The sequence below is a fragment of the Budorcas taxicolor genome, chromosome 20, assembly GCF_023091745.1.
Source record: "Budorcas taxicolor isolate Tak-1 chromosome 20, Takin1.1, whole genome shotgun sequence".
Lineage (NCBI taxonomy): Eukaryota > Metazoa > Chordata > Mammalia > Artiodactyla > Bovidae > Budorcas > Budorcas taxicolor.
Window position 1 is genome coordinate 27,178,502 of NC_068929.1, and position 24,370 is coordinate 27,202,871.

A 24,370-nucleotide genomic window follows, 5' to 3' on the forward strand; every position below is an offset into this window, starting at 1 on the left:
CAGAAGGCCAGGTTCGGCGACACCAGCAGGATGCGTGTCTGAACGACGGCCCTCGCACCGCACGGGAGGTGCCCACACGCTCCGCCCGTCGGCCGCGCGTCCCACTTGAGGGGCGGGCTCCGCAGGTCGGGACCGGAGGCGCCGATTGGCTGACGTGCCCGAGCCGGGGTTTCCCGGCCCCGCCCCGTCGCCCCTCACTGGCCGCCCCGCCGCCGCCGCCGCGCTCCCTCAGCCCGCGAGGCCGCGCGCAGGCAGGTCCCGCGCTGCCCCGCGGGAGGGGCCTACCGGTCCCCATCCTTAAAGCACGAGTCCGGACGCTCCGCCTGTTGGAGAGGGCGCCTGGCTGTGGACAGCCAACAGCCGGGGCGGGCCAGGGCCGACCGAGGAGGGCCTGAGGCTACGGAGCCGCTGCGGCTGGCACACGAGCGTCTCGGCCCGGACCAAGTGGTTGCGGGAGCTGTGAGGGGAGGCGTGGTGGGCGCCATTGCTGCCCGTCAGAACGCCGCGGGGGTCCCCGTCAGCCCTAGCCGCTCTCCCCTGGCTGAGAGGAACCGTCGCCAGTCCCCGGCCCGGTCTCCTGAATCGGGTGCCTCCTCTGCCATCCCTGCGGAGACCATGTTTGACAAGACGCGGCTGCCGTACGTGGCCCTCGATGTGCTCTGCGTGTTGCTGGGTACGTAACGCGCCGCCGGCCCGAGGGGCGTGTGCGCGCGAGCCCGGGGTGGGTGCATCGGTGGGGTGCGGGCGTGTGTCCGCCGGGAGGTGGCTCGCCGGGAGTCGCGGACGGGCGTGGGGGGGGTGTGTGCTTGACGCGCGAGCCTTGCCCGGCTAGACGCTGGGGGCGGCTTCCGCAGCCCGGGGATCCCGCTTCGCAGCCCGCATCCCCGCGTGGCCGCTGCTGTCAGTCTGCCTTTCTATTGCCCGCCGGTGCGCTGAGCCCACCCTGCTTGGATGCTGTTCACGCCTCTGCGCTCCATCCCTTGCTCTCCTTTCCTCTGTTTCCCGTTTCACTCCCAGCAGAGAGGGTGGGCTCCTCCCCTCGCTGATGTAGGGAAGCCTGGTGGTCACTGGCTCATCAGGTTTGGTGACAAAACCGGAGGGTTTTGATGCACTGGGAATTCTCAGTAACTGGCGCCAGTGCCAGGTTTATCTTCCTTGTGGGAAGCAGTTTTAAGTTTTCGTCTATAAAAGGTTAGAGCGCTAATTAGAAGGTGTTACCGGCTTGTAAATTGTCAGGCTGTAAGTGGGTGTGATGATGCCAGGTTTCTGCCTACAGGTTTGAAGAAGCTTGCTTTTGAGGGGGATGGGGTTGGCGTGGTGTGCCCCAGACTTGCTGTTTCCTTCTCTGCACAGACCTCGTCATCGTGTAGGTTTCCATCTCCTGTGAGAGCCCACAAGGAGCACTGGACATTTCTTTGGCTGCAGCGAACTTGGCGTTGTGTTTCTGAAGGAAGAGTTCAGTCGTAGGGCTTCTGGTCGCCAGTTGCTCTTTTCTTTTGACGAAAAACAATCGAAGTCATCTGGGTAAGGGCTAGGCATTGGAAGGAGAGATTTTCACCGTCTTCATATATATTGTGTAAGGCAGTATCTTTGAACTGTTTATATGTTTTGGAAAAAACTACTTACCAGAAGACCTGCTCGATGTTCGGGTAGTCCTCATGTTTGAGTATCGAAGTAATAGTATTGGCGAGCTCTCAGCGTTGGAGAGCTGTGACTTTAGCATCCTAGACGCAGGTCTGCATAATGGCTTTTCGGTGAGAGGAAACTTCCTCCGCTTTTAATCCAGTATCCATCTCCCCTGCCTCAAACCTGACCGTTTAGGTGCTTGTAGTCTTGCCGAAGTTTTATAAATTCTGTTACCTGTTTTTTGAGGAAAAATCTTGCTTATGAAACATCTTTATTGTTTACCAGGACATTTCCTATATAGCCCCACAGTGAATTTTAGAAATTCCCTTTAGGAAAGGGAAACACAATTTTGGAACACTATTTTTATAAAAACACAAGTGATCCTTTCAGAAAACCGGACATATTCATAATTACATTAATTATATTCAGATTTATTGGCAATGAAAAGTTCACCTTGGTAAATATGTTATATTTTAAAATGTATTTAAATTTATACTCAGTGTTTGTGGAGCTTTGTTAAATTTCATTTATGTTTTAGTTCGGGGAGAGTAAAATGTTCAGTCAGAAGTGATTTTTAAAATTCTAATATATTGAATATTATCCTATCATTGCCACATACTGTACTGTCAGAATTATATATAAAGTTCCCATTTTTCCTACCTTATGCAGTTACTAATTTATGAAACAAATGCGTTTTCTCTTTGGGCCAAGCACTGAACCAGGATAGATGAAACATAATACTGCTCTCAGGTAGCTCAATGTTATTAAACACAGAGCCATATGCTAAATCTGTGTTTTGTTTAATTCATGTATATTTGAGGAAACTATTTGCAGTACAACTTTATAAAATTGTGGGGTTTTGTAGTCTATGTTTTCAGCATGCTGCAAGCATCACATAACTGTCCAGTAGAATTGAGTAATTTTATTGCTAACTTGGCCTGACAGTTGCAGAATTTATGATGACTCTCAAAAAAAGATAAAGTTGTTATTTCTGATTTTAAAATCTTTGGTTTTGGGAAAAGCTTGTTTAGGAGACTTATGCATTAAGTATCAGTATCAGATACCTGATCTATTTGAAAAACATTTTATCTGTTTTTTGTATTGCTAGAGTTTTAAAATAAGTAAGTGTATTGTCAAGATAAGCTCAGAATTCCCTTTTCCTAAATAGAAAGTGAAATACTGGCTTATTTTAATTTGGTGTATAAGATGACATTAGATTTAATAGCATCAATATTCTGTTACAAACAACAGTGAAGGAGAACAGTGATGCTAGAGATACAAAGTATTTTCATGCTGAGTTTTGGGAGATTATATATTTTTATTAAAAAACTCACCTTTCTAGTGGGGTCTATGAGTCATTTTATTTATTTTTAAACTTTATGGCTGAGCTGCATAGCATGCAGGGTCTTAGTTCCCCAACCAGGGATTGAATCTGTACCCCTTGTCGTGGAAGCGCAGAGTCTTAACCACTGGTCTGCCAAAAAGTCTCCTTTAAGGGTCATTTAAAGTTTTATTTTTATTCATCTTACTGACAGTAGGAGGTTGGCGGCCTTTAAAATAGTGGTAGCTCAAAGAGGGTTATCAACTTGGCATTAAGTTTTTTCTTTTTCTTTGGAGAACTACAGGTAAAAGTTGACTATAGCAACAGAAAGGTGATCAAGCAGATCATAAGTACAGGGTTATGTGAAAGTGGTTCTTAATTATAATGTGAATATGTTCCAGGTTCTGTTAATGATCACCCAACATCATGCAGTGTATTCATTTAATATGATGATGTTATGTGATTGTGTTATATGGCTACTTTATAATATTACAGAAAGTGATGTCTGTTTAAATGATAAACATGCCTGTATGTAAGGGGGTGGGTGTGTGCATGCTTATGCATGTGTAAAAGCATTTCTATGCCAAGTCAGTATTATCACCACTATGAAACATGATTTCCTCCATATAATACACCCAAATTATTACTTCAGTGGATCTGGTCTCTTCTTGGAAAAAGAATGAGAATTTTGAGAGATGATGTGTATTTGATTCCTTTCTGAGATGGAGTGTGGTCTTGCCAGCTTTCTCTGGCTCCTTTGATAATCAGTTCTATGATTGTAGAAGAAGGCCATAAATATCACCTGAGCACACAAGAAAAGCTGCTCTACAGAGAATCATAGTGGGCTGATGTGAAAGCTGTGTTTTGCTCATCGTGTTAAACCATGTCCTAAATAAAACTTAATTGCTGAGAGTCATTTTCGATTTTATGCACTCTGGCATTAGGCTGCCAATGAATTGATTCAGTGCACATTGATTGAAGGCTAACTCTGTTCCAAGTTCACGTTAGGTGCTAAAGATAAAGATGAATTAGAAAGCCTGTGCCCTCAAGGAGCTTAGGGTCTAATGAGGGAGAAACAAACAAGAGGTTACATCATGATAAATGTAATAATAAAGGTATGGAATAGATGCTCTTTGAGTACAGAAAAAAGAGTTGTGCTATAAATGATCTATCATAGATAAAGGGGTTATCTGTGTTTGTTTAGTGGAGAAGGCAATGGCAACCCACTCCAGTACTCTTCCCTGGAAAATCCCATGGATGGAGGAGCCTGGTAGGCTACAGTCCATGGGGTTGCTAACAGTCAGACATGACTGGGCGACATCACTTTCACTTTTCACTTTCATGCATTGGAGAAGGAAATGGCAACCCACTCCAGTGTTCTTGCCTGGAGAATCCCAGGGACGGGGGAGCCTGGTGGGCTGCCGTCTATGGGGTCACACAGAGTCGGACACGACTGAAGTGACTTAGCAGTAGCAGTAGCAGTGTTTGTTTAGAGATACAGAAATGACATATGGTACCCCAGGAGTACTCTTGGAATCTTTTTTTTTTTTTTTTCCTCTCACCTCAGTACAGGGCAGTGGGAACCCAAGTAAGTAGCTACACGTGTGTATGACTTTTTTGCAAGTATCTCGTGATGCCTGGAAGATTTAGGTGGAACTGGCAGAACCTTTTTATGTGCCTGAGTTTTGCTGGGTAGCAGTCATTTGGAATATCTTTTCTGTATTGTGCCGCCTTCTTTGGCTCCTCTAGATCTTTTCTCTACCTTGCGCTATGCTCTGGGAGGCTAGTGCTATGGACTGCAACTAGGCTGTTGCTTTTTGTTTCTGGTTGACTTTAACCAACGGGACAACAGCAGGAGGCCTGGAAGAGCCAGTTTCTTCCTGCTGGATTTGTGTTGCCAGAGCTATTTTGTGTTTTGTGAGTAGGTCACAGCTTCTATTCAGTGGCCCTCTGTGCCAGCCAGCTACAGTTACAGATCTTTCTGGGTTTTGGTAACCCTTTACTTGCCCCCTTTAGCCTAGAGATGATAATGGTTTCCTGATGTTGCTGGTACCATTCCCTGCTACTTTCCCTAAATCCTACCTATACTTTTGAAGATGGTTCCTTCATTAAATTCTTATTTAAATACCTTATTTGGGTGTGCTGTTTTTTGCCAGGGTGCTACTGATAATACTCATGTTATGTCCAAAACAGATCTGAGGTGACTGCACTTGACAGCAATTACACTGGCCCATAAAAGCAGATGATAACAGGAACTCATGGGCTCCAACATTGGTTTTCTTAGAACGGAGGGGGTCATGGTTTCCTCAGAATACTGCAAACATGGTATCACCTTTATGCCACATCAGAGTCAATAAATTTAGGGGAAAATCTGGCAGCCATACTAGGTGGTTGTGTGTGCGTTCCAAGTTGATTTCGTCGTGTCTGACTCTTTGCTACCCTAATGGACTGTAGGCTGCCAGGCTTCTCTGTCCATGCAAGTTCTCCAGACAAGAATATTGGAGTGTGTTGCCATGCCCTCCTCCAGGGGATCTTCTGTCTCAGGGATTAAACCTGAGTCTCTTATGTCTCCTGCAGTGGCAGGCAGGTTCTTTAGCACTAGTGCCTCTTGGGAAGCCCCAGGTGATTGTGGAACCCCGTTACTTATTCTTCTTCAGTAATTATGCTGATCTCATTCTGCCCCTTAAGTATTACCCATAGGAGTGCTCCTTTTCCTGATCTCAGTTTGGGCCGCTTTCTTAAGGGAACGTCAGTTATTTAATGAGAGTCTCCCTTGCTGAAAGTCTGCCGCCTTCCTTTTTCTCCTAACATTTATTTGTCCATTTACTCATTATTGGGTGAATTCACCCACACATTTGTTTTATTATCTAGTAGATGCTGGGAATTCTGTTAGATACCAAAGAGGTACATAAGTAAGTAAATAAATAGGACATAATACTTACCCTGATTACTTGCCATTTCAATTTCTGTTTACTTCTATTAGGCTAACTTCTTTTGCTTCTGATTAAAGTTTACTGTGTTTGTTTCTCTGTTTTATATAACTTTTGTCTTTCCTCCCAGCCACTGAGAGGGGGAAGGAATCTCAAAAAAATGAACAAAAATTTGTCAAACTGGCATATTCTTGGGTCAGACTGGCCTCCTCTTGCAAGACTTTTTCTACCTTTAAATGGCTAGTTTGGAACAAAAGCAGAGGCCTGGAGGAAATTGATAGTATTTGGCTTTAGTTGGCTTTATACAGTTGACTTTAAACTTGAATTTACCTTGCTTGGATGAGAGTATGGAAATATTCAGAAAACATTCCCCTCTATAGCTTTTGTGAAAAGTAATTTTTTCCTTTATATTCTGTTTGAATTAAATCCTTTTGGAAACTCATGGACATGCCATAATCTTCGTTAATTTCTTTCTTGCTTAGTCATTTTTTGGCTGAATTCTACCAAAGTTTCCTGTGTATTATATTACTCTGTTTGTCAAATTATTCTAATTAGTTTTGATAAGAAATTAAAGTTTAAATTGTTACTGTTTATCTGACTTAAAAGGAAGCTGGTAGAAAGTTACTAAAACCTACATTTTAAGAGAACTAGTTAACATGTAGCTTTAGGTTTTTTATGGGTTTTTTTTTTGGCTACTCTGGCATGTAGGATCTAGTTCCCCACCAAGGGATCGAACCCAGGCCCTCCTGCCTTGGCAGCATGGAGTGTTAACTACTGGACCACCAGGGAAGTCCCAAGAAACGTGTTTTTTTTAAATTTTTTATTTTTTTTTTGCCCCATGGCTTGTGGGATTTTAGTTCCCAGACCAGGGATTGAACCCGGACCCTTGGTAATGGGAGCCTGGAGCCCTAGTCACTGGAACACCAGGGAATTCCCTTATGCAAAGGAATTTGAAATGTTATTTCCTCCTAATTTACTGGTTTAATTCAGCATTTGGGATGGAAATATACAGTCTGTGTAATAAGCTAGTTAGGGATTATATAGGCACTGTCTTGTCCCTTATTTTCATTCTGAAAAAGCATTCATTCAGATATTATGAACAGTGGTTACAGTAACTCTTTTCTTTCATTTTGTCTCTCCTTTTTGCTGTATGTGTGTGTGCTCAGTCATGTCCTACTCTTTTTGACCCCATGGACTGTAGACCACCAGGCTCCTCTGTCCATAATTTCTCAGGCAGTAATACTGCAGCAGGTTGCCATTTCCTTCTCCAGAGGATTTTCCTGACCTAGGGATCAAACCTGAGTCTCCTGCATCTCCTGTGTTGGCAGGTGGATTCTTTACCACTGCTGCTTGAGAAGTCCTTCTTTTTCTACTTACCTTATTTTTCATTTCCACTTTTTCCTTCCTGCTTTCCTTTGCCCTTCAACCTTCTTGCTATCTAGGTTTAAAGCCCAGATGGCTCAGACTGAGTTGTTTCAGTTTTACTTAACTGAAACTAGTCTAACATTGGTTATGACTTTATAAACTATTGATTTTTCTTTAAAACTTTAGATAGACAGCATAGTCTAGTGATGGACTCTGGATCCAAACTGTGTAGGTTCAATTCTAGTTCCTCCATTTATTAGCTGTGTGACCATAGGCAGATTTCCTCTGTGTGTGTCTGTTGAGTCAGCTGTGTAATGATAAAGTACCTACCTTGTATGGTTGTTGTGAGGCTTAAATGAGTGAAAATATAAAGGTCTTAGAGTAGGCCTTGCACTCGTGTGCATAATATGATTGTCAAATAAAAGTAATCCTCTATAATCCTGTAATAATTAAAACATCATTATTTTAGTAAAAATAACATCAACATAGTTTTGTATTAGGGACAAAAACACAAACTTCAAACTGTTTCCTGTAAATACTCATGGAATGTCTTTGAAGCTTACAGAACATCTTGAAATAGTAGTGTCTTATCAGTCATATGTAAAAACCACATATATGATCTTCAGGTAGTGGTAATCCCAGCTATGTTGGAAAATGATCTGTACAGTCTGTGGTAGAGTGTAACTAAACAGATGGAAAAACTGTTACTTTATACAGTGGTTAAGTCCTGAATTTCAACTTAAGAAAATGGAGTTAGCCAGACACTTGTCACCTTCACTATTTTTATTGTCCAGGCCTTGGAACTGATTGAGTCACCATATAAAAAGTAGACTCAACATTCCTAAAATTTTTGAATGACCTTAATTGTATTCCCTCATTTGTGTGAATTCTGTTGTTTGATTTCCTACCTATGGTTAAGCAGGCATCAAAGAGAAAACTATTGTGTAATACCTCTTCATACCCCATCTCCCTCTTACTTCTGTTTTTTCAATCAGATATTTATTTATTGGCTGTGCTGTGTTGGTTGTGGGATCCTAGTTCCCTGACCAGGGATTGAACGCCGGCCCTCTGCAGTGGAAGTATGGAGTCCTAACTACTGGATCTCCAGAGAATTACCTCAGCTATTTATTTTGACATATGTTAACCTGATACTATCTTTTATTTTTTATGTTGTGTTTAATACAGTGTTATTGCTCAGTTGCTAAGTCGTGCCTGACTCTTTGTGACCTTAAGACTACAGCACACCAGGCTTCCCGGTCCTTCACTATTTCCCGGAGTTTGCTCAAACTCCTGTCCATTGAATTGGTGATGCCATCCAACCATCTTATCCTCTTTCACCCCCTTCTCCTCCTGTTCTCAGTCTTTCCCAGCATCAAGGCCTTTTCTAATGAGTCGGCTCTTTGCATCAGGTGACCAAAGTATTGGCGCTTCAACTTCAACATCAGTCCTTCCAATGAATATTAATATTGATTTCCTTTAGGAATACAATGTTAAGTTTTAAAATATTTGACTTTGCAACATTGTTCACTTGTTTATTAGCTATTATGTGCTTAATGGGGCTTCTCTGGTGGCCAAGCTGGTAAACAACCCATCTGCCAATGCAGAAAATGCAGGAGACTCAGGTTCAATCCCTGGGTGGGAAAATTCCCTGGAGATGGAAATGGAAACCCACTCCAATATTCTTGCCTGGAAAATTCCATGGACAAAGGAGCCTGGCATTGCTGCAGTCCATGGGGTCACAAAGAGTTGTACACGGCTGAGCACACACACACACACGTGCTTAATATTTACAATGCTAGGAGTTGTAAATTTCATTGTGAAAAAGATAAGTAAGTTCTCTATACTGATAGTTACAGATATTTGTGAATGCCATGAAAGAATGTAAGCAAGGTTAGAAGAGAGTGAGATATTGAGGGGTGGTAATCTCAAGGAAGGCTTCTCTGAGGAAGGCATATTTGAATTCAGATTTAAGAATGAAAGTAAGTTGGTCATGGAGGAGCTGAAAGAAGATGATTCCAGGCCTAGGAAAGAGCAGGTGATGAGGGGCAAAGGGCATTTATAACAGAAAAGAGGCCAATGTGGCTGGATACAGTATGTATCCTAGTGTTCTTAATAGTAACTATTGCAGCTTATTTCTAAACGTCGAAGTGGATAATAACAATAACTGACATTTAGTGCTCTATGTCTGTGTGTGGCTATGAGGTCTATCAAAACCTGCTTAGGGAGGATAGCTTAGTTATCTTCATTCTGTTGATGGTGGAACTGAGGCCTAAGGTACCTGAGAAACTACCAGTGGAACCCAGGTAAGAAGTGGCATGGTTGGGAATTGGGAAATGCATTTTTAAGAGTTACAACTTTTGAATTCAGATTAACTGTCCAGATTGAGAAATGAAGAGGATAAGAAATGAAGGACTGAGGGAATTAATTGGCTGTAAAAGCAGTGATTATTTTAGGTGGGCTAAATCTTTTATGACTGTCTTTATTCCATATGATGTGGCTTCATAGTCAGTTTCTGCTTATCATGTTTTGAGCATGTATCTGCTGTCCAAAGGAGGCACTTTAATTTTTCATAAATCAAACTCCTAATAACTACTAAGAGTTTGCTAGGAAAGTATATCATACTGGAACATATAACTGATTTATCCTGATCAGTAAAGTTTGTTGTTGTTTAGTCACTTAGTTGTGTCTGACTCTTTCGCGACCCCTTGGACTATAGTCTGCCAGGGTCCTCTGTCCATGGGGATTCTCTAGGCAAGAATATTGGAGTGAGTTGCCATTTCCTTCTCCACAGGACCTTCCCAATGCAGGGATCAAACCCACATCTCCTGTGTCTCCTGCATTAGCAGGTGGGTTCTTTACCACTGCGCCACCTGGAAAGCCCAATCACTAATATACTCATAGATTTTTTCTTCAAATAGCATTGTTGTTATAGGCAATTTTACCCAGGAAAGGAAGACCTTTGTACTTTATTGCATTTCATGTGAATCATGTGTGTAGAGTTCAGAGTCACCTTTGGTAACTCATTCCAGTGAATATAGTTAGAACCTCATGGTTTAGTTCTCAGTTGTCACTTCTTGGAAATGTTTCCTGTGTCTTTTTTTCAGGGTGGGGTGCCTAGGAAAATGACATATAGGAAATGTGTAGCGGATGAGCTCTTGAGTTAATTGGCAGCTTGTTTAGCCAGGTTCTGCCTTGCCTTTTGGTTCATTTACGTCAGCAGGAAGAGAGGGGTTGACTGCATAGGTGCTTGAGGGGTAAATAAGAAGAAAACTATTCCTTATTCAATGCATAAATGAGCCTTTGGTAAATATTTTACATAACTCATGAAATCATTACAAAACTGTGAAGTAATAGGCTTATTGTATGCCCTAGCACTGGTGGTACAAAAATGGGTGAAAAAATAAAACTCATGGATCTCAAGTAGCTTCTTGCTTACTCTGGAAAACAGACTTGTAACAATGACAATACCATATGGTAAGCTGAGTGTCTGATATGTCATAGCACTTAGGTACCAAGAGTGAGTGAGACAGGGTCTCTGTCCCCAATGGGTACACAGAAGCTGTAAGGGGAGAGAAGTAGGTATTTTAATGAAGTCTGTGTGAATTTCAGAACAATTTCTCCTGACATCTTCGCTTTTGCTTTCCAGCAGGGATACTGCAAAGCTTGGGGAACATTACACTTTTGGTTAGTGCTAAATTCTGGAAATAATTCCTGTAGATAGTTCTGAAGTGGTGAAATGAAAGTTGCTCAGTCACGTCTGACCCTTTGCAACCCCATGGACTGTATAGTCAATGGAATTCCCTAGGCTATAATACTGGAGTGGGTATCCTGTCCCTTCTCCAGTGGATAGTTCAGAATCCGGCTTTATTACTGGGTGGAAACACTGTAATATGAGTGCTTGCTGCTGCTGCTGCTGCTAAGTCGCTTCAGTCATGTCTGACTGTGTGCGACCCCATAGACGGCAGGCAGCCCACCAGGCTCCCCCGTCCCTGGGATTCTCCAGGCAAGAACACTGGAGTGGGTTGCCATTTCCTTCTCCAATGCATGAAAGTGAAAAGTGAAAGTGAAGTCACTCAGTCGTGTCCAACTCTTAGCGACCCCATGGACTGTAGCCCAACAGGCTCCTCCATCCATGGGATTTTCCATGCAAGCGTACTTGAGTGGGGTGCCATTGCCTTCTCTGATATGAGTGCTTAGAAAGTGTGTAATACATGTTAGGCATTCAGATATTTTTTACATGAATGAGTAGGCAAGATACTTGAGTCAGTCACTCTTCTGGGGGTTGGAATTTAACTCTGTTACTAACTGTGTGACATTGGGCAGGTTGGTTCAGCTCTCCATGAGTCTTGTCACCTAATGAGGGAAAAGATAATGATAATAGTGTCTTCCTCATAGTGCTGTGAAATTAGATGAGTTAATGTGAGAGAGTGTATGTGAAGTTTTAACATAGTCCTGGTCTGTCCCGTTGTTGTTATCATGATCCCTATTAAGATAATAACTCAATTTGGCCACTGATCCCGTCTGTTGTTTAAATTTGATACCATGTACTGGTGAGTTTTCTTTTGGGACATTGTTTAGTGTAGTTCTAGCTTCAGTTTAAATAGCATTTGAATTGGGACCTGGTTCATATTTCAGTTTCTCGTGCCCAGATCACTATGGGAGATGTTCTGATTACTTCTAACCTGTTTCTTTCTGGAATCAGATACCTCACTGAGATCTTATCATTTTACTTCTAGGTGAGCAGTATTTCCACAGCTCATAGACAAGGTACCAACATGAGTATCTGTAGTTGAGTGAAATAGTAATAAAAGTGTGTGTGAAGTGGAAATGGCATGATTTGGGTAATTGTAACTTTTCTTGGTACTCACGTTTTAAAACATGAAGATTTTATTTCTTGAGTATGAGCTAGTCAGAACCTAATAACTTGCAGTTCAGGCTAAAGTATGGCTGCAGTACAGCTAAACATAACAGGTTCTTTTCATAACTTCTCTTGATCAATAAGAATTTTTCCTTGTTTTCTTTCCATGAAGTTTAAGAAGTAAATGTTTATAGTGGTCACATCCACCTGCAGTGTTCTGGGATAGGCCTAATTTTAGGATAGCCTTCCTCATAAAGACAATATGGCTCTGTAATTAAATGTATGCCTAAACATAATTAAAATTCATACTTTTATAATATTTTATGTTTTAATATTATATATTTACAATACTTTTCTTTAAAAAGCCTATTTAAACAGTTTTTCAAATGACATTCCAGTTGATTTGGAAAATATACCTAGAATAGTTATACAGTGTAGCAGAAGCAAGTGACATTTATTATTTTTATATTTTTAAAAAATGGCACTGATAAGAGAAAGAAATTTTGAATATGCTCCTTCTCATATGTTGTCTATGTCTGACTCAGTGGCCTAGTTGGAGAAGAGGTCTCTTAAGTTGTGATGTTATCAAAAGTTGTAGGGCAAATTATGGGTAATACTCAACTTTATGGTTCGTGTTGGATATCTATATGAATATGAGTGAGATTCTAAGTTCTGCCATTGATTGCAGTTTAATTACTAACCAGATCTAACAATGAATAAATTATCTTTTAAGAAGAAAAGTTTTTTGCATTAGACTTCCTCGCCTTGCTTAGGATTTGACATTGTGGATGATTTTTCACTGAATAACAATTTTGTTTATGTAATTTATTTAAAGGGTTCAAAGTGTGATCTGGTAGTGAAAGTGGTTGGCTTGCAAGTCACGTTCTAGTTTTGCTGCTGCTTTTCTCTCTGATAACATGGGCAGGATCACTTGGGCTGTTTCATTTACTCATGTGTAAATTATAATGAGAATAATATCTGCCTTATCTGTCTCTCTGGGTCATAATGGTAAGCAAACTTTCTTATTAAGGAGAGCCAATAGCTGCAGAACATATTTGAGCATTTGACACTAGGGTAGGAGAACAAAGAATGCAGGGTAAATGGGGCATTTTGAGCAAGGCAGCACACTTGTAGGAGATCTGTTATTAATCTAGCCAGGCCATGAAGGGAGTGTTGTCAGCAGAAAACAGGAAAAATCTGAAGGCTGACTGAAGTATTCAGAAAGTAGTGACATAGGAAAAATGGTCCCTGATACAAATAATGTAGGCCCCCTGCTTGAGTTTCTTCTTTTGCCACACATAGGCATATGACTTTATCAGTGACCGGATAACTTATGAAATCTTGAAACTAGTTGGATACTCTTCTGTCAGCCATACTGTTAGAAGTGGTGACATATGCCACCTTGAGAAGCCAAAGCAAAATATAGTTTTGTCAGACTCACTGAAATTTCAGTGAAGGCAGATTTTCAGTTTTAAAAAAGATGAAAAAGGATGCTCAACTGCCATTAAATTAAAAAAAAATACAAAAAGAAATCACAATTAGGCTAGGTTAGATCTAGTTTGCTTAATATCAGGAGATTGTCATCTTTATCAATAGCAGTTTGTCTTCAGCTAAGACTGTCAGAATCTTTTGCCAAAGATCTGAAATACCAGGGAAATCTCTTCTAACTTTGTATTTGCCTGTGTTCTATTCTATTCCAGTGACTTGCAGAATATTTAATAGGAAATAGGAGAGAGATGTTCTTTGAAATAAAAGAATTATGTTATCTAAGATTATGTTTCTGTTTTCCTCAGTACTAGTCTTGTAGTTTGTTAGTCAGTTAATGATTGGAGTGGTGAGACCTTAATGTTACTCTGTAGCTTTGGGTGGCAGAATGGTGCATTACTATGTAGGGTATTGGCATATAGCTTTCATTGAACAGTTAAGGAATTTCATTTACCCAATAACCCTGGAAACGTACCACCAATTGGAAATATATGCACCAGAAGTAAAATACTATGGCCAAAGTTACAAGAACTACTTAAGTTGAGTCCTACTTAAGAATCATATTTTTGTTTGGTAATAATTTAAAGCTTACACTTAAAAGCATTGAGCTATTCAGTAGTTGTGACTGAAATTTTGAACTCACAAGCATCTATAGCTCAAAAGCCCTGATGTTGGCTTTGGCTAACTTAATTTCTTCTGATAAAAAGGGAGGCAAAGAGTAGAGTGAGGAAAAGAACAATTTTTTTAAATGAAGAAGTGAATATTGCTATAGTCTGTTTTTACCTTGCAAGAGGAAGTCAGGAAAGGATGAAGCTTCCTGGAGAGAAAGAGGGACAGTAGGATTAACCCTAGATTAAGCCTTTACTAAGTGTAAAGAAGCGCTTCCCAGTAAAGAGATAATAGTGGAGATTCTGATTTTCAGTTGGATAAATCTAAGGGTCACATTTACAATGGTTTAAATTTCCTGAAGTAAAGAATTTGTTGTTTAGGTTGGTCAATGATAATTCAACCTGTGTTTAGGATTTACTAGGGAAAGAGAACAGACTGCTGAAAAAATTTTGTTATAGTTACCCTTACTTCATGTCCTCAGACTTTTCATAATTAAGAATGAAATACTGAGATTGGAGGGGAATTCCTTGGTGGTCCAGTGGTTAGGAGTCAGTGCTTTCTTTCTTTCTCTTTTTAAATATTTATTTATTTATTTGGCTGTGCTGGGTCTTAGTTGTGGCCACACTGGATCTTTGATCATTGTGGCACGCAGGATCTTTAGTTGCAGCATGTGGGATCAAGCCCAGGCCCCCTGCATTGGACCACCAGGGAATTCCCAGGACTTGGGGTTTTCACTGCCATGGTCTGGATTTGATCTCTGATCATGGAACTAAGATCCCACAAGTTGCCCGGTGTGGCAAAAATCAGTCAATCCATCTACCTATCAATCAATCAATAAAATTTTAAAAAGAATAAAATATTGAGATTGGAAGATAGCATAACATGGTTGAATGTTTTATAAATTAAAAGCAGAGGGGTTTGAAATTTTGAACTGTCAGATATATCAAATAGAGTTGTGACAGAAATGTTATAGTTCAGATAGGGGCTAGCTATAAACATATTTTAGTGTATTATCTGAATATAATTCAGAAGAAGGTGTTTATGTTATAGGAGATAAAGACTTATTAATACTTTCTATATTAAAGTGTGTGAATGGGTACTTGTTTGAGGGGGCTAGCATCATCTCTGCAAACTACTCAAAAATAAGAGAGAAATGAACTGTTGCAGTTTAAATGTAGGGTATTACCTTGCAATTTCAACAGAACTTTATTAAAATATTTTTTATTTTATCAAGATACTAGTTCCATTTATTTTTTTTAATGTATAAAAGTTTTACAAAATTATTTTATATTCATAAGATGCATAAAATTTAAAGAATATGTACACTGGAACAGTACAGGTCTGATCACCTACTAGGGTGATCACCCAAGTTCACAACTTCAGTTTCTTTATCTGAAAAGGACTGGGTCTTCATCTGTATGTTCTCATTGGCTGTGATGCAGTGTACATTATGTAGTAGGCATTTGTTTATTCCGGTAATATTTGTTCTTACACACATTGTGTGCTTGGTTCTGTCGTGGGCAGTGGAGATGCATATAGTCACACAAATAAATATAAAAATGAACCATTAAGTGCTCTGAAGGAGAGGTTTGGGTACTATGAGAGTTCATAAACAGGATTTTGAATAAGAAGGATAGGGTAGCTTTTTAAAATGATGACTTTGGCTGCAGAGTGGAATAATAGATTGGAGCTGGAAAAGAATGGATTTAGGGAGATCAGTTAGGAAGCTGTTGCAGGAGTCCAAATGAGATAATGGTAGTGAAAGTAAAGAGGTGCTGGTAGAGATGGAGGAAGGTTGAGGGATTTGTGAGGTATCTGGGAGATAAAATGGACAAGTTTTGGTGACATAGAAAAAATGGAGAGTCAGAGAGAAATATCAAAGATAGTTTTGAAAGTTCTGGCTTGTATAATTGGATAGATATTGATTTCTATAATAACTAAACTGGGGAGCCCTAGGAGAGAACCCATTTAAAATGGGAATGGGGATGGAGATGAGATAGTGAGTTTGGTTTTTACCATGTTACGTGAAGTTTAAAAGTTTCCAAGAAGGAGTATTTGGTCCTTGTTTGGATAAATGGATCTAAAGCTCAGAGCTACTGTCTGACTTTTCGGAGTCCTGGGTATATTCATGGTAATTGAAGTCATGAGAATTGATGAAATCTCAAGAAGAAGTTATAAATGAAAAAAAAAAAAAAACAGGTTTAGGACTGAGCTTCAGATTGGTTGGAAGAAATAAAAATGGCCAAGACTGAGAGGGAGAGGACACTTTAAAAAACCAGAAGACTGTTTCTGGAAAGCCAAATGAAGAGAGTACCTCAAGAAGAGAGTGGTAACAATGTCTACATCCTCCTGAAAGGTGAGGTAACACCTGCAAAATGTCCATTTGGTTTAGTTATATTAAGGTCACTGATAACTTTATGTAAAGCCATTTTTAAATTGTGGAAATGGCAACCTACTCCAGTGTTCTTGCCTGGAGAATCCCAGGGACGGGGGAGCCTGGTGGGCTGCCGTCTATGGGGTCACACAGAGTCGGACACGACTGAAGTGACTTAGCAGCAGCAGCAGAGCAGTGAGTAGTTGGTGAAGTGGAAATCTGTGGGTGTTGGTAGTTCTTTTAAAAAAAAGTTGGACTTAGAAAGGGGAGTGTAGTAGCTAGTAGTCTGGGATAGTAGGTTGTCATGGTTTCTTGTGATACACCAGGTGAGGGAAGAATGATCTTACCAGATAAAGGAACCATTTTTAGGTCAATGGTATAGGAATAGTTGAATTCCTCTTATAGAACCCTCTTTACTGAGAACAATGGATTATTTGATATCCATGCTTTCCAAAGTAATTGTTAACCAGATACAGTGGAATCTGGTGTATGAAGCCTGGTAGACTGGTTTCAAAATTCTGCTTTGCTGAGCTGCTGAAGATGCCAGTTCAATCCCTGGTCAATCCCTGGAGGAGGAAATAGCAGCCCACTCCAGTATTCTTGCCAGGATAGTCCTGTGGACAGAGGAGCCTGGTGGGCTACAGTCCATGGGGTCACAAAGAGTTGGACATAACTGAGCACACGTGTACTATTTCTATTACGCATTCTTGCTTTTGGTCACACAGATGCTTATTTAGTCTTGTTGAACTTCACTTTCTTCACTTGCATAATGGAGAGAATACTGTCTACTTCACAGATTTGTTAGTAATAAATAAGAATTAGTAGGCAGTCAACAAACTATTACCTGCCTGTCTTTTTTCTTGTTCCCCGTGGTAGCTGCTGTTATTGTGTAGTTTCAGCATTGCATGTTTGCTCTTGGCCTGAAAGGAATAGTTTGTGGGAGTTCTTCCTTCTTGCACCTTTTATCTTCTGTATAAAATTATACAAAAGATAACTTTTATCTTCTGTATAAAATTTAACTTGAGTGGTACAAACATAGATTTTGGGGAAGATGGATATATGATTTGCTGCTGCAATCATCGTAACTATTAAAAAAAAGAATTTTACCAAACTGTTTGGCTTGTGTGCCTTTTTAAATAAAAAAGCATATGTGTTTTAAACAAAGCTTACTAATTTAGATATGCTACTTTGGTCACTTCCTGCCAAAGTTAGAGTTTTTATGTTTTCCTTCTGAGACACACCTTAGTGTAACCTTATTTTAGTTTCTGGAACCTTGCCATTTGGCATAATTTCAGAGTAGACATGATGGATCCATATAAATTAAGATTTAAATACACAGCACATTTTTTAATTGGTAGGGGCATGTGAACTCTTAAAAGCAGTTGAGATCTTAGGTCTGGATTTTATTTGGTTGTTTAAACTTTTTCATCTGTAGTTTTGATTCTTTTTTTAAATTTATTTTTAATTGAAGGATAATTGATTTACAGTATTGTGTTCAGTTCAGTCCAGTTCAGTTCAGTCACTCAGTTGTGTCCGACTCTTTGCAACCTCATGAATCGCAGCACGCCAGGCCTCCCTGTCCATCACCGTCTCCCGGAGTTCACTCAGACTCACATCCATCGAGTCGGTGATGCCATCCAGCCATCTCATCCTCTGTCGTCCCCTTCTCCTCTTGCCCCCAATGCCTCCCAGCATCAGAGTCTTTTCCAATGAGTCAACTCTTCGCATGAGGTGGCTGAAGTATTGGAGTTTCAGCTTTAGCATCATTCCTTCCAAAGAACACCCAGGACTGATCTCCTTTAGAATGGACTGGTTGCATCTCCTTGCAGTCCAAGGGACTCTCAAGAGTCTTCTCCAACACCACACTTCAAAAGCATCAATTCTTAGGTGCTCAGCTTTCTTCACAGTCCAACTCTCATATCCATACATGACCACTGGAAAAACCATAGTCTTGACTAGACGGACCTTTGTTGGCAAAGTAATGTCTCTGCTTTTCAATATGCTATCTGGGTTGGTCATAACTTTCCTTCCAAGGAGTAAGCGTCTTTTAATTTCATGGCTGCAGTCACCATCTGCAGTGATTTTGGAGCCCAAGAAGATAAAGTCTGACACTGTTTCCACTGTTTCCCCATTTCCCATGAAGTGATGGGACCAGATGCCACGATCTTAGTTTGCTGAATATTGAGCTTTAAGCCAACTTTTTCACTCTCCTCTTTCACTTTCATCAAGAGGCGTTTTAGTTCCTCTTCACTTTCTGCCATAAGGGTGGTGTCTCCTGCATATCTGAGGTTATTGATATTTCTCCTGGCAATCTTGATTCCAGTTTGTGCTTCTTCCAGCCCAGCATTTCTCATGATGTACTCTGCATATAAGTTAAATAAGCAGGGTGACAATATACAGCCTTGACATACTCCTTTTCCTATTTGGAACCAGTCTGTTGTTCTGTGTCCAGTTCTAACTGTTGCTTCCTGATCTGTATACAGGTTTCTCAAGAGGCAGGTCAGGTGGTCTGGTATTCCCATCTCTTTCAGAATTTTCCACAGTTTATTGTGATCCACATAGTCAAAGGCTTTGGCATAGTCAATAAAGCAGATATAGATGTTTTTCTGGAACTCTCTTGCTTTTTTGATGATCCAGTGCATGTTGGCAATTTGATCTCTGGTTCCTCTGCCTTTTCTAAAACCAGCTTGAACATCTGGAAGTTCACGGTTCATGTATTGCTGAAGCCTGGCTTGGAGAATTTTGAGCATTACCTTACTAGTGTGTGAGATGAGTGCAGTTGTGCAGTAGTTTGAGCATTCTTTGGCATTGCCTTGGTTTCTGCCAAATACCATGTAATTTTGATTCGTTAAGTACTTCTTATGCATATTTGTTCCAAAATGGTGAAATCAAGTTTGTCAGATTTTTTTCCTACAAGTTCAGTTGCTAAAGAAGTCTCCTTAAAGAATTTAAAATCTGCCCACTGGCCACCACCATCCATAGTCTCTAAAGAAGCATTTATGTGTATACCTTTCGCTGCTGCTGCTGCTAAGTCGCTTCAGTCGTGTCCAACTCTGTGCGACCCCGTAGACGGCAGCCCACCAGGCTCCCCTGTCCCTGGGATTCTTCAGGCAAGAACACTGGAGTGGGTTGCCATTTCCTTCTCCAATGCATGAAAGTGAAAATTGAAAGTGAAGTCGCTCAGTCGAGTCCGACTCTTAGCAACCCCATGGACTGCAGCCTACCAGGCTCCTCCATCCATGGGATTTCCCGGCAGGAGTACTGGAGTGGAGTGCCATCACCTTCTCCGTATACCTTTCTAGATGATAACAATTCTAGAAATTCTATAAAGGCATTATAGTTTGTTAGTTTTATTCAAGAATCACTATAATATTAATAGTAAACACACACTATTATTCTTTGGAATATAGGCCTTCCTGCTGAATGGGAGAAGTTGTCGGTTGCCTAGTTGCTGAAAAAGGAGATTTCATTGGTTAAGAGAAGTTTGTGGATGGGATTTCCGAGACTGGAAGTCTCCTTGGCTCAAAGAGAGAAATAACTTAATCAGGTGTTCTCACCTGAACATGGGATGCTTTGTTTTACAAGCTTAAATAATACCTGGATAAATCGCTACAGTTCATAATTTTTTTTGGGTTTCCCAGGTGGCTCAATGGTAGAGAATCATCTGGCAGTGCAGGATATGGGGTTGGCGGGGGAGGAGTTTGTGATCCCATGGGGAAGATCCCCTGGAGAAGGAAATGACAACCCACTCCAGTATTCTTACCTGGAAAATCTCATGGAGAGAGGAGCCTGACGGGCTGTAGTCTATGGCATCACAACTGAACGACTAAGCAGGCACGCATCATTTTTTTAAGCTAAAGACTAAATAAATTCTGTAGAAACTGAATTTTCCTTAATTCACTATGTTATATTGTCTTCTGACATTTGTTGTCTCTTAATAAACTTTCAAAGAAAGATACAGTAGTTTATATTTGATGAAATATTCCTGTATATCTGTTCATAGATCTTCCAAGTTAAAATACTTTCTCAATAGAGGAACTTCTCATATCTTGTTTCTTTCCCAAAGGTATATAGTTTATAATCTATTTTACTTTGGAAATACATGGTGTTTCATTATATGGATTCAGCATAATGTATTTTACCCCCATTTTTGAACATCTGAGTCTTGGTCATGGAATAGCATCATTAGTGAAATCTAGATTAGTTTTTTCTTTTAAAATAATTATTCTGTGGTTTCCAATTTTTCTAGAATTAACATGTAATAAATTGGTAAATTCTGAAACGCCCAGAAAAGAAAATAAATATCATTACTAATCTCACTACCACCGAGAGATGACACCTTTTAACATTTTGGTTGTGTATCTTTTTATATCTATGAACTTAACACTTTTTTAGAAACCAGTGCTCTAAACAAAAAGTTGAGTTGTTACTTCGGGTACTGTTTTTGACATAGTCTTCTACGAAGTTACCTTTAATGGTTATGTGGTATTTCATTGTTTTTGGCATAATCCTCTTTGCCTCTGTTTTTAAAAATTTAGATTATCTGCAGTTTTTGTGCTGTAGTTCAGTATGCAACACCTTAGTAGATATTTTGGAAAACCTGCTTGAGTCATCCACCCAACTGTCTCAGGGTGTTCTAGCCTTTTCTTCCTGATTCTCTTTCTTCCAGTATTTCCTTCTTTAACAGTAAGACCAGATCAGGTTGACACAGTATTCTTCAAACAGTTTAACTATCTGTCAGTGAACATGCTGGCCTCTGTGAATTTAGGAATCAGAGAGAGACACCGAGCCATTTTATTTGCCAGAGATAAATAATTTCAGTACATGAGTTAAGTGTTGTGATAATTTTATGTGCGTATCAGGCAGGTCTGTGGAAACTCGAAGTGATTCTGAAGGCAGTAGGCAGAGGAGAAAGATCAGGGAATAGCATTTAATTTGTTTACAACAGGGAGGTGCATACATTCTATTTATTTGCATTCACTGCGTGAGGAAACTGAGCTAGTTAGATAGATAATTTGCTCATGCTCACTCAAGTAGTAACTGGGAGAATGCCAAAAGTAAGCCCAACTAGGTGTATCTGACTACAAAGCCTCAGCTCTCTTTAGGACCCCACCCTGCCACACCAAAGGAGATTCCAGGAGGAACTGAATAGAAAGAAGCTGGAATGGCAAGTAGGTGTTTGCTGGGTGGAGGGGGTGGGGTTATTGTTTGGAGCTTGTCGAAGAGATTTGAAATAAGGAGTAGAGAGAGGTGATGTGAGGCATAAGCTAACATTTAAAAAAATGTATATAGTAAAATTCACTCTTTGGGGATACAGTTCTGTGAATTGTCGACAATTTAAAATTTAGGGTTATGTAACCACCACACAACCAAGATACAGAACTAGTCTGTTGCCACCCTAAATTCCCTCATATTTCTCTTCTTTAGTCAGCTCCTCCCACCATTCTCCACCTCTGACAAGCACTAGTCTGTTCTCCATCCTATAAGGTCATATAAATGGCATGACATATAATGCCATCTAGTAAACGGAGTCATACAGTATGTAGTCTTTTGAATTTGGCCTCTTCACTTAGCATAATGCATTTTAATTAGGCAGCCATTAATGATGTAAACGTTACTGTACAATTTTGCTATAGTTTTTTGCCTGCTTCAAAATTTGCTTATATCATCTTCAAGTCCAGTTTCATATAAACAGAATGCCTTTTTTTTTTTTTTTTGGCTGAGAAATGATTAATAGTTATAGCTCCAAATATCAAAGAAGCCCAAAATATATTCTTGGTAAATGCCCAGGAGAAATTAAAATAGAACAAAATCAGCTGTCTCTCCCCACACCCTGTTACGTCAGCCTTCTCCTTGCTTTTTGTATGTAGAAATCGGCGTGGAAAGTTTGCTACTGAATGTGACCTTTGCCAGCTTGAGGAAAAAAGAGAACAGCTGTTACTAGGAGAGAGTGGAAGGAATGAATGTTGTTCCTGGCCAGTTGGCAGTGTGTGCCTTTCTGGGGCAGTAACGACAGGTGACCAACTTCTGCTTTTTATTTTTGTTAGTGTATAAATAAATAGGCTTACTTGTTTTTTGTGCAGAAATCTCAGGGTATATATTAAAATAACCTGCCCATATAGTTGTCTTGGATTTTTTTAAAAGCTGTTTAAATACACACACAAATTTATTTTAAGTGTCTTAATGAACTAAGAGACTCTAAGGTTGAGGATATTATAGGTAATTATTGACAGAAAACCACAAAGAGTAAAACTTTCTTTGGTAAATGTCACTTATATCTAAACTGTACTTTCTCCCTTTTGTTTTAACTTAAACAGAAAACCAAAACGATAACTAAGTACTTTTTATAGTAAAACCCTGTCAGCCACAGAGAGGTAGTGACTACAAGCCAGTGACCAGAATGTAGGTGTTCCTAAAAGCTGAGGGTGCACTGTTCCTTGAACTCTTGCCCCTGGATACTTTGAGTGCCATCTCTGTGAATCACACCCAAATATATAGTGCTCTCGACCACGGACCCCTCCCATGTGGCTCTCCACTCTTCACCTTCTCTCTCTCTACCTTGCACAAACTCATCTTGAGGTACAACTTCCATCAAGTCCTTTCTTGCCCAAAGCCAGTGTTGATTTTTCATGTCTTACTGAAGCATATCCAAATTAATTACCTGGAATTGAAAATCTTCGTCCTGTAGTTTTGCTCTGCCCATTCATATTTCTTTTATTCCTCCTTGCACTTTACCCTACCACAGTTGGACTATCTTTTTTTTTTTTTTTTCCCTAATTGTCTGGCAACAGATTGAGCTCAGTAATCAATTTTTAATTCATTTGTTTCCCATTGCAGTTGTTGTGAATGTTTTTCTACTCTATTCAACTCCAGTTATCTCCTACTCTCCTCATTTTTTTGCAAATGATACCATTTCCTACTTCATTTAGAAGGCTTTAGTCAGATAAGTGTGTGTTTGAGTCCTGGACGCATCACTTACTATCAAAACTGGTAGACAGTATACATCTGAGTCTTACCTTCCCTCACCCGCAGCCCTCCCATGAACCTACCCAAGATCCCACAACTAAAAGGTTGAAGCAGAAGCCAGCTCCTCTAACACCAGCTGGCATCAGTTCTGAATGACCGTGCTGGTGTGTACTAGTTGTTAAATATTTTTAATTTCACCCTTATTATGTGTATGACTTTAATTATGTTACTTATCCTCTTTGAGTCATCCTCTCATCTTTAAAATGGGGATAGTAATAACATGGTGACTCTTTGTTCATTCACTAAATATTTGTTGAGGGCCAGTCCTGTACTAAGAACTGTCTTAGGTGCTTGGGGTATATCAGAGAACAGAAGAAATTTGTGCCTTCTTGGAGCTTGTGTTCTAGTATTGTAAGGATTGAATGAAAATTATTGTTAAGTGTTTGGCATGGTATCACATCCACAGAGGTGCTCACACTGTTTCAGCTCCTTTTCTTCCTTTGTCACATGTTTTCATCAAGGCCAAAGGGCCAAGGGGAGTGTGGGGAGGGGAAAGAGTGAAGCCAATGCTAATAACTGAACGTGGCATCTCAAGAGTAACCAGAACCTGATTACATTGCAGAGCAATACAAATCAAATAGGAAACAATAAAAAAAACCCAAAAAACCCTAACAGTAACCAACCCTGCTCTTTTTTTAAAAATTTATTTTTAATTGGAGGATAATTGCTTTACAATATTGTGCTGGTTTCTGCCATACAACGTCATGAATCAGCCAAAAGTATAACGCTGTTTTTGATGAGTTGATTGTCTCAGTGTGTTTACATTTCCTTTCATC

General features: G+C 40.1%; 1 protein-coding gene across 2 annotated transcripts in view; it reads left to right on the plus strand.

Annotated features, from left to right (window-relative positions):
• Positions 1-244: 244 nt before the first annotated feature.
• The window catches only part of PLPP1 (phospholipid phosphatase 1), a 116,927-nt gene continuing 92,801 nt past the window's right edge, over positions 245-24,370 (plus strand). The window contains exon 1 of one of the 2 annotated variants that reach the window (XM_052658993.1): positions 245-673. In XM_052658993.1, the coding sequence (XP_052514953.1) occupies positions 616-673 (58 nt within the window). In that variant the 5' untranslated portion in view covers positions 245-615. The remainder of the gene's footprint in view (positions 674-24,370) is intronic. The other variant, XM_052658992.1, reaches the window with a different exon arrangement.